The sequence below is a fragment of the Pelodiscus sinensis genome, chromosome 9 (assembly GCF_049634645.1).
Source record: "Pelodiscus sinensis isolate JC-2024 chromosome 9, ASM4963464v1, whole genome shotgun sequence".
NCBI lineage: Eukaryota > Metazoa > Chordata > Testudines > Trionychidae > Pelodiscus > Pelodiscus sinensis.
In genome coordinates this window covers 62,168,654-62,179,141 of record NC_134719.1, presented here as the reverse complement: position 1 = coordinate 62,179,141, position 10,488 = coordinate 62,168,654, and the positions used below count along the sequence as shown (strand labels likewise).

General features: G+C 45.3%; 1 protein-coding gene across 5 annotated transcripts in view; it reads left to right on the top strand.

The window, feature by feature from the left end:
- The first annotated feature begins 6,472 nt into the window (after nucleotides 1-6,472).
- RABGAP1L (RAB GTPase activating protein 1 like) overlaps nucleotides 6,473-10,488 on the top strand; it is a 414,231-nt gene continuing 410,215 nt past the window's right edge. For 2 of the 5 annotated variants that reach the window (XM_075936918.1, XM_075936922.1), the window contains exon 1: nucleotides 6,473-6,614. In XM_075936918.1, the coding sequence (XP_075793033.1) occupies nucleotides 6,510-6,614 (105 nt within the window). In that variant the 5' untranslated portion in view covers nucleotides 6,473-6,509. Of the gene's footprint in view, nucleotides 6,626-6,740; nucleotides 6,972-10,488 lie in introns of those variants that run through there. The other 3 variants (XM_075936919.1, XM_075936921.1, XM_075936920.1) reach the window with 3 other exon arrangements.

Here is a 10,488-nt window from a genome sequence, read left to right as displayed (position 1 = left end):
GTTTAAAAATAGGAGGGAATTCTACCCAGATAAAGTGCCAGACTAGTGCCTTGCATGGGGCTATTATTTTTAATCCTCTCCAATACCCACTCTCATCCTCTCCCATACTGTTTCGTGCATTTTTATCCCATTTCCACCTCAAAAAACGTAATCTCTTAAATCCTACAAGAAAAACAGACTTCCCCATGCTCCCCTAAAACAATAAAAAGGTTGGGTGTGTGCATGTGTATAATTTTTACCAAGAAAATAATAAACAAATATTGCTTAAATCATGTAAAACATACTTTAAGTCCTTTTACAATAGACATCAAATCTCTATCTTTTGCTTAAATTTAAATATTAAAAAGTTTTATTTTTTCCCTCAAACTACTACAATCTGGAGGTTTTTTTGCTCACAAAACTTACCTGCAACAATGTACATTTTATCAGTTCTAGCTATTTTGGCAGCAGGTCCTGTGGGACCTCAGTCCTGGTTCAGGGCTCTGGATAAGAGTTTTTCTTTCCCAATGGATGTAGATCATGTTGACTGATAGTACAAGTATTCTGTATATCACATAGTTGTCTACACCCACAACTACAGGAGTCCTATAGAACTGAGTCTTCAAACAGTGAGCTAAGCATTATTCTCAAAGTTGGAACAGTACACAAACTACTTTTCACGAGGGTCTCCTTTCCTCCCATTTTTTCTCATTATGACTAGAGAAGCAGATAGTCCAATTCCAGAAGTCTTTATTCATTGTACTTATCTTTATTTCAAAACTAATATGAGAACTGAACTTCAAAGCCCTAACTTACCATTTAAAAATCAAGTTCCTAAAGGAATTACACACAACTAACACTCCAAGTTTAAAGAAATGAATGAAACCCTGAAATGGATAAAACTGCAATATTCTGGGGCATTACTATGTTCAGCCTAAGAGTTTTTATGCTTTAGAAAACTCTTAAAAGATTTGAGATGTGACAGACTTTCTCCCTTCTCCCAATCCCCCAGGCTATGTCTATACTACAAGTTTTCTTGGCAAAAAAATGCTAATGAGGGACTCATTTGCATGAGTCACAATCTCATTTGCATATTTTCGGCCAATACGTTTTTGCCTAAAGGGTTTTTGGACAAAAAGAAGCAGTGTGGACATTTCCTTTTTGTGCAAAAAACTCTTTTCCGCAAGATCAGTAAACCTCCTTTTTTGGGGCATAAGGATCTTGCGGGAAAAAGGGTTTTTGGGCAAAAAGGAAACATCCACACTGCTTGTTTTTGTGCAAAAACGCATCATTAGAAAATATGGAAATGAGATAATGACTCATGCAAATGAGTCCCTCATTAGCATATTTTTTTCCAAGAAAACTCGTAGTGTAGACATAGCCTCAGAGTATAAGCACTAGTTCAGAGTTGGTTGATGGGAATTTGCTACCTGATATGTCATATACCCATATTCAATACCAGCCTTAACATTTGCCAGGTTCTGAATTTCTGGAAAGATAATGCCGTACCATAAGTTGTCTCCACATCACTTCCAGTTCTGTTAAAAGAGGTCTGGCCCTATGCTTTCTGCTTCTAGAAAGATATCAAGGCCAGTTTTTGACTGCTCTGCAATGTGTGTGGTCACTTATTCTAGAGTTAAGTAGGGATGTAAGGGAGGGGTTGACTAGCTGACTATCCAATAAGCATATGCTTATTGGGTAGCTGAGTCGACTACTCACCCACCCCTCACACCTTGCTGCCTCTGTGTCAGAGGCAGCAAGGGAGAGGGAAGCAGGAATGTGCTGAGGGGAGCCGGTTTAAAACCTGGTTCCTCCCAGCATTGTCTCCACGGTGCAGGGGAACAGAAGGGGGCAGAGCCACAGCTCTGTTCAGTCCCAGCTCATGCTACCCCTGGGAGCTAACCCCGCTGCAGCTATGCATTGTAAATGTAGTAAGAGCCCACCGGCTCTGGGACCGGCTCCTGGAACTGCTTAGTTCCGGCTCATGCCACCCCCGGAAGCTAACTTTGCTGTGGCTCTGCAGACAGGAGTCGGGCTGCTGCATGCCTAGCTTCTACTACACTTTAAATGCAGAGCCGAAATTCCATCAACTACTCAATTAGCTGATAAACCACAATTTAACATCCCTGGTGTAAACTGGGTGTAACATGCTTCTAAAACAATAAGGAAGTATATTACATCCACTTTCTGCAAGTATAAATAATGTGCAGGTTAAAAGGAAGCGAGACTTCTTGTGTTCAAGTTGTGTTTTGCATGGAGGGGGAGGAGCGCAAAGACGCTGCTCAGTTTGCTTGTTTTCAAAGCTGACTCAAGTCATACTAAAAATCAATAACTTAAAATAGTGCATACATGTACACTGTCTCAGGACCAGAGGCAAGGTCACTGATAAAGCCAGGGTCTAAACAGCTAGAGAAAAAGTTCACAGTAGGATAAGATTTAAGCTTCAATGCCTTCCTAGATTTTCAGGTTTATTACAGGAGTTCTGGGTTAACCAAAATGATGCAAACTTGCTAGAAGTTTCCTTCCATACAAATTCACAGTTCTTATACACCAAAATAAATACATAAGCATCATGTTTTCCTAGATCTGCCGCAGATATTGGTCCCTAATTCCATCCTCTTTAACCCAGTCCTTTGTTAAAATACTGAGCCTAACCAGCTCACATAAATAACTATGAGTCTCTCTTTGAATTCACTTAAAAACTCTTTGAACTCAGAAACTTTTCTAGGAATTAACCTAGAAAAACTCAATACTTTTAAAACCAGTGATGCCTGTTCTTAGGGCAACTGTGTAAGTGAAAAATTGAGTCCTTTCTCTAGAGTACAGAAAGACCTGTACTTCCCATCATACTCCTCCAAACAGAAAGCAATTGCTCTGTTCCATTTACACTTACAGAGAGAAAATTCTATTGAGCATTATCACTTGTCAGGATCAGGGAATAATTAGGCTACTGCACTACACATCTCCTGTTATTTAACTAAGCAGCCTGATTCCGTCATACAATCTACCTGGCAACATGTTACCCTATGGCTCCTCCTACTGGAAAAGATAGAAAGATATTGGCATTGTAGCTCTAGTAGAGGTATATATATTTTTAAAAGGGTCTACTTTGATTAAACTTAGACTGTTCATACTACGGTCTTTTTTTTTAATCAAGTAAAAGTTTAAGTTTGAGACTTTCCATAGCGAGGAAAAAATATTTGTCCACTGCCATATTGTGAACGTGTCAATGCCTAATAGTTTGGTGATATATTCAGGGTTGACTGTTCAAACATCTAGGGTATGTCTACACTGCACAGCTATTTCGGGATACCGGAAGTATCTTGAAATAGCTACCCGGCATCTTAACAAGCCACCTGTTATTTCAAAATATTTTTCAAAATAACTGGTGTGCTATTTTGGCATCCCTGTAACCCTCGTTCCACAAGGGTTAAGGGATGTCTTTAAATAATGTATTATTTCAAAATGTGGTGCTGTGTAGATGCAACAAATTTCAAAATAAGCTAATCTGAAATAGAATCGAAGTAAGATGCAATTTGCATAGCACAAAGGCTGTGTCTACATTGGCAAGATTTTGCCCCAAAGCAGTTGCTTTTGCGCAAAATCTTGCCACCTGTCTACACTGTCCGTGAGTACTTGCGCAAGAACACTGACGTTCTAATGTATAAAATCAGTGCTTCTTGTGCAAATACTCTGATGCTCCCACTCAGGGATAAACCCTCTTGCGCAACTGGCCAGCGTAGAAAGGCAACGTTAATAACTTGTGCAAGAAAGCCCAATGGCTAAAATGGCCATCGGAGCATTCTTGCGCAAGAGAGCGTCTACACTGGCACGTATCAGCTGCTAGAAGTGGGCCTCATCCTCCTTGATTGGATCCACCTCGTCATCTCCAGCCTGATCCTGGCCTGCATATTTATTCCTGCCTCTGGAAATTTCCACTACATGCATCTGACGAAGTGGGTCTTTGCCCACGAAAGCTTATGCTCCTACACTTCAGTTAGTCTATAAGGTGCCACAGGACTCCTCATCGCTCCTACACTGGCACAGATGCTTTTGTGCAAAAGAACATCTCTTGCGCAAAGGCACATGCCAGTGTAGATGCTCTCTTGCGCAAATACTTTAATGCAAAAACTCTTGCGTTAAAAGTATTTGCCCAAAATCTTGCCAATATAGACGTAGCCAAAGTCTGTATCTTATTTCAAGTTTAGGATGCTGTGTAGATGCACCCCTAGATGCACAAAAGATGTAAACTTTTGTGTCCCCCCACATGAGACCCCAGTGGTATCCAAATGTGATGAATGTCAACATGATACACCTGGGCTATTGGGAATTACTGTGCTCTGCTGTGTCAAGAAATTTAGAAGTAAACACAGGAAAGCTGTAATCAATAGTTCTGGAAAGCATGTACAAATACTGCTCTTGATTTCTTAAAAACATGGAAGATGTAGGCTGACTCCTATTGCATAATTTCCAGAAAAACATGGATGCTTTCGGAGAGAACTACAAAGCAACTAGACCCCATTCCAATCAAAGGAAAGTGAGTAAAGGTTTTTGTTTAGAAAAAATGTATTAGTAACCCCAAATAACAAAATTAATAAATCCTTTTCTTTTACTGGAGGAGCTGCAAATCAGGAAATTTTCAAGCATCTTTTTGGTTGAACATTTTTTAGGCAACTGTACCTCATTACTAGACTAAAAAATCTGATTCTGCAAGGCCTTGACTATATCAGACAGCCCTGCTGTCTTCCAAAATAGCCTGATCCCAGTGCCCATTGAAATCAATCTAAAGTCTCCCATTTAAGGTCCATTATTAAATAAGCACTGGTCCATTATTATACACTATCTAATGGAACATAGCTGCTTCAAATCCAGGTATTATGCTCAAAACAGAGCTAATGCTGTTCCATTAGAGTATACAGTTTAAATGGGGGATATTGAAATGCACATGGACTAAACAAAGGCTAATGAAGAAGGGAGAACTGTGAAGGCTAGAATATCAGTCTTCAGATGCTTGACCTGGTATTTGCTCATGTAAAGGAGAGCCTTTCCATGGACTTAATTGGATTTTGGTTTGGGCCCTTAAACACTCATGCATTAGCTCTAGTGATGGATATTAATGACTGGGAAGGACTGCTACGCTTTGATTAGAAAAGTATTTTGAGCAAAAGAGAATAGTGTTTAAAAGAAAATAAATTAAACACAATCTAAGTATAACTATTATATTGGAAAGGTACATTGAGATGCACTGCAAAATATCAAGGACCTTCTCACTTGCCAGAAATAAACTTTAAAAAGTTTTAAAGTTTTTCTTATATTTTTTGTTACAGTCTAACATGGCTACCCTTCTGAAACTCTTGACAGAAAAGTTACATGTGCAGCTGCACAAGCTTTGGGAACAGGAAATTGCCAGGGCGAGAGAGGAAGAAAGCAAGGTTATGGGACTTGACCAGTACTTGCACCATAGGTGCATGAAAACAAGCCTTCTCATTATTACCACTGCAGTTGGGAATGCTGTAATTTGCAAGAGGTGGACGTACTGTGTTTGGCACCCATGATGTTAGGGCCGAGCTGCAGGCAATTGCAAAGGTCGGCGTTGGCGCCCGTTGCTGCGGCCTGTCTCTGTAACGTGGCAGGAGTCCTGCCAGCTCCAGAGACCAGGAAACCTTCAGACCGCCCCCTTCCCCCCAAAAAAACCCCACTGGTTCAGTGAGATGGGCTGGCCAGTCATGAAGTGGTTAATTTGCAATGAACGAGGTGCCATGGCTTATTTTTTCTCATGCATAACTGATGCAGCAATGCCATAGGAGTACAATTAGCCACGCCACAGCTCACCCCTGGCACATACGAAGCGCTAGGTGGCAGCTGGAACCCACCACAGGCTTGTTTCAAACCACGTCATGACTGGCCGGCCCGTCTCACTGAACCAGTGGGGTTTTTTTTGGGGGGGGGGGGGGGGGCTGTCTGAAGGTTTCCTGGTCTCTGGAGCTGGCAGGACTCCTGCCACGTTACAGCCAGGCCGCAGCAACGGGCGCCAACGAGCAGTAGCCAACGCCGCCCTTTGCAACTGCCCGCAGCTCGGCCCCAACATCATTAGCCACCCTGAGGCAGCCAGACTCCTCCCCTCAGGCGCCAGTGGGCAAGGGGCTGGGCTGGCAGAGCCGCTCCGCGGCAGCCGCGCGCCCACCCCCTTGCAAAGCTCAGCCGAGGCCAGTTATCGGGGAGGGGGGGGCCGCCTACGCGCTAGGCGGGAAACTCCGGGCCTACAGAGGCCCCCCCCCCTCCGCAGCGCTCTTAGTTGGCGCGCGAGATCGGGGCGCGCGCGGCTGCCCCGCAACCGCCGCTGACCGTCTGGCGCGCGGCAGCCCCGCAACCGCCGCTGACAGACTGGCGCGCGGCAGCGGGCCCCTCAGAAGAGGCCGGAGTTCGCCGCGCGCACCCACGGGCAGGCGGAGGCGGCGCAAGAGCCGCTCGCGCCGCCCTTTCCGCTGGCCGGCTCCCGGCGCAGGCGCCGGCTCCGTCAGCCTGGCGGAATGTTGGCCGCCTCAGCGCGGCTGCGCGACTCCCCGCCCCCCTCCGCTCCTGCCCCCTCCCACCTCCCGGGTGGCGGAGCGAGGCCGGGGCTGGAGCGAGCGCAGGTCTGCGGCTGGTGAGAGACGGGAAGGGGGAAGCACGTCCCGAGCCCCCCCGGGCTGCCCCCTCTGTGTGCGGACGGGAGGGGGCGGTAGTTCGCCGCCGCGCCTCACCCGGGGCGGCTGGAGCGGTTCCCTCTGGGCCCGCCGGTGCTAGGAAAGGGGCGGGCGCTGCTTCCTTTCGGGTCCGCAAGCCTGGCCCTGCCCTGGCTCCGTCGGGTGGCTTCTCCTGCCCGGGGGCGCCAGCTGTGACCCGCGGACGCTGCTGCTGCCTCGGTGTCCGCTCCCCTGTGCGCGGGGAGCAGCGGGGGCGGCGAGGTGTGTTGGGGGAGGGAGTTGCGGTGTCGCCTGTCCGGTCTCCAGGTATCTGTGTGTGTGTGTGGGGGGGGTGCTCCTCTGCACTCCTGTGCCCCGGGTTAGTTCAGCCCCGGGGGGAGGGGGGGTTGTGGAGCTGGAGTGTGAAAGGGTAAAGTTGCCCTTCTCTTGAGCTGGGAAGGGGGGGGGGCAGGTGGAAGGGTTCCTCCCCTCCCCTTGTAGGAAAAGTGAAGTCACGTCCCAAGCCCAAAGCTAGCAAAGCAGCCGTCCGCATCTGTTGGCTAGCATGAGGAGTACAAACACTTCATTGACACACACACACAGCACAACCATTCATTCCCGCATGGAGACACTTTAAAAACTCCTTAAAACTTAATCCCAAAGGAGGGAGTCCTAGTTGGAAGGCGTGAGACTTGGCAGGTCTCCTCTATTTCTAAAGTAATTACTTTATTCTCCCTGTCAAGGACTCAAGATGAGCTGTTTTGAGTCTGATTCTCTTGTATGTTAATTATCTCGCATCTATAACTTTTGGTGGCAAGGGATTCTGAATGTGTGTTCTGTTTTGAACTATAGGAAAGATATAGAGTACCAGCTGTTTAAAAAAGAACAATAGCCAGAAAGGAAAAACAACCCTTTTGTGTACAAGAAGCCTGTGTACAAATATTTATTATGTTTTCATTATCAAACCTCAGTCTTACAATGACATTAATGACATGATGCCAAATCCATCTATGGTAAAGAGCAGCTGCACCTGGGATTGCCTTCACACACTTCCTGCCTATTAAGATTGAAAGCAACAAATTATGTCCTCTATGAACCCATATTACTTCTTTGAAGTGTTGGCTTGATTTAAGCAAAGTCTCACATCCTGCATGTCAAGTGCTTTGTATGCTTTGGGGACTTACCATTAAGTTGTAGGTAACGCCATTTGCAAATTATTGTTACAAAGTGCCTGATTCCAAATGAATTTTCAAAATGTAACTCTGTTTTTTTTTAAAGACATCTGCATATATTGAGGTTTGATATTGGTAATTTAAAGGTTAATGCCCCAATTCTGCTAACTTCCTGTGTACATGTACTTAGTCTTCAGAAGTTAAGCTCTGAGCCTCGTTTTGTTTTGAGGGCTGAATTCAGTTTTAAATTTTAGTTTATGTGATAAGGTGTACTTTTAGGGCCACATGCAACCATTGTCTGCACTGAAGTTTCCAATGGTGTGAATAAGAGGTTTGCATAAAGATCAAGGGTATAGGGTGCTTTTTATTTGGTTATTAAACTTTTACTTACCAGTGCTATTACCATCACTGTTGCATTATTACCTTTACTTTCATCATCACTGAGTGGGAAAATGTACTTGCCCCTACCGTCACCTACAGTTCTGCCCCTTGTTCGTCTTCCTTCCCTACGCTACTTTTGCTCCAACTTTCCTGTTTTTTTTTGCTTCTGTCTTTTCTCAGCATTTCATTCTCTGCAGCAACTCCCATTTCTTCTTTTTTGAGTGTTCATTCTCACCCTTTCTCCCATTGCATATCCAAGATCAATGAATAATGTTGACATATGAAGTGCTATTATTAGGCTACATCTTACACTAGTGAGATTAATAGGGCAGGGTAATTCTCAGTCTCCACAAGGGAATTTTATGGCTGTAGATTAAGGAAGAGAACAGTACATCAGTTAACTTTTCAATCATGAACTGAGAGTTATCTTTGCAACCGGTAGATCAAGAATCTTTGTTTTTACTGAAGTCTTTCACTTTATTTCTTTTTTTTTTTGCATGTATAGGTCTTTATTGAAATATATTTGCAAGCCTTTAGTAATCTAGCTGGTAGCAGACCCTGGGTCATGTACACTTTTTTATGATATATATTTGAGACGCACGGATACAAAAAGGTCTCTTTCCCAAATGCTTGGAAGTGGTGAGGATTGGCCTGAGCCCAAATGTCTACATTGCAGTTTTCAGCCCCTTGAGCCCAAGTCAGCTGTGCCCAGGTCTTTTATTCCAGAGTAGACATACTCAAAAAGGTGTCTTCCAGATGCCACTCTTACTTCTAAGTGGTGATGTCTGTACTTTCCTCTATCTCTTAGGATGTTTACTCTTAGCTAACTTTTTTATTTTAAAGTAGTTGTAGTTTCTCATTTTTGCAGGCGCTGTAGACTTAACTGTCTTGGGTTCTTCTGTTCTCAGCCTTGTTTCCACAAATATGGATGTAATTTTGAATTCATTTCTATTATGTTGCCTCTTCTTCTTTGCAGCTCTTATGCCATTTGGTATTCAGGGCTGATACTAGTAAGAAAAAACTTAAACAACAAATAGTCTAGTAGCACTTTAAAGACCTAAGAAAACATGTAAATGGTGGTATGAGTTTTCATGGGCACAACCCACTTCTTCAGATGACTGGAGTGTTGGAAGTCCAGATCCAAGAATAAATAAGGGAGGGGGGAGAAGGAAAAAAATTGAAGGGAAGGAAGAAAAAAAAGACAGAGTAGATAGATAAGCTTCAGAGGGATCGCCGAGTGAGTCTGTAACTGGAAAAACTTACAAAAACAACAATTCGTCTAGTAGCATCTCAAAGGCTAAATAGTTAAAAGAGGCTGATAGCTAACTAACTCAGCTACCCCTCTGAAACTAGTAAGAAAACTAGCTTTTGACTTAGTGGTAACTCTGGCATTGCAAGATGCAGGAATGACTCTGTTTAATGTCTGAAAGGTATTGCTCTGCTTCCCCCACCATTGCTGATGAGTGCCGGGCCACTAGACTGACCTCTGTTGCTGGCCCCAGACCCTAAGCCCTGCTAGTCCCATAGGCTGCATTGTTCGGGGAGGCGGGGAAGAGGCAGAGTAAGGGTGGGGAGAGGCAGGGCATAGAGTGGAAGGGGTGTCCTAACCCTTCTCCGGGCTGGGGTGCAGTCATGTGAGTGGTGGCAACCTTCATCAGTCACCCCTGGCTACCCTTTGCAGCCTCAGGAATGGCACAGACTCCTTTCAATCCCTTCTGGCTTTCATCAAAACTCTGTGTGCAAATCTCCTCCTCGTGTTTTTTTCCCCCTCTTAGTCCCATTTGTGTTTGACTTTTTAGTTTGTACGGTAAAACTCCATTAGTCCGGCATCCAGTGCTCTGGCACTCCGGATGGTCCGGCACCATCAGGAACCCGGAAGTGCTCGGGGCAGCCGGACAATTGGAGCTGCTCTGCACCCAGCTTCCCTGATTCAGCTGCTGCTGAAACTGACCAGCAGCTGAATCGGGGAAGCCGGGGGCAGAGCAGCTGGGGTGCTGCTGGGTTGGTCTCACAGCGCTGAGGGGCGGCGCTACCGCACCAACCCGGCAGCACCCCAGCTGCTCTGCCTCAGGTGTCCCCTATTCATCTGCTGCTGAAACTGACCAGCAGCAGCTGAATCAGGGACGCCTAGGGCAGAGCCAGACTATCGGAAGGGGGGGCTCTGATGGGTCTGGGGTGGCGTCCCCCCCACCCCAGACCCCTCATAGCCCTCCCTTCTGATAGTCCAGAATATCTGATAATCCGGCACCCCCTGGATCCTGAAGGTGCCGGATTATTGGAAGTTTACTGTA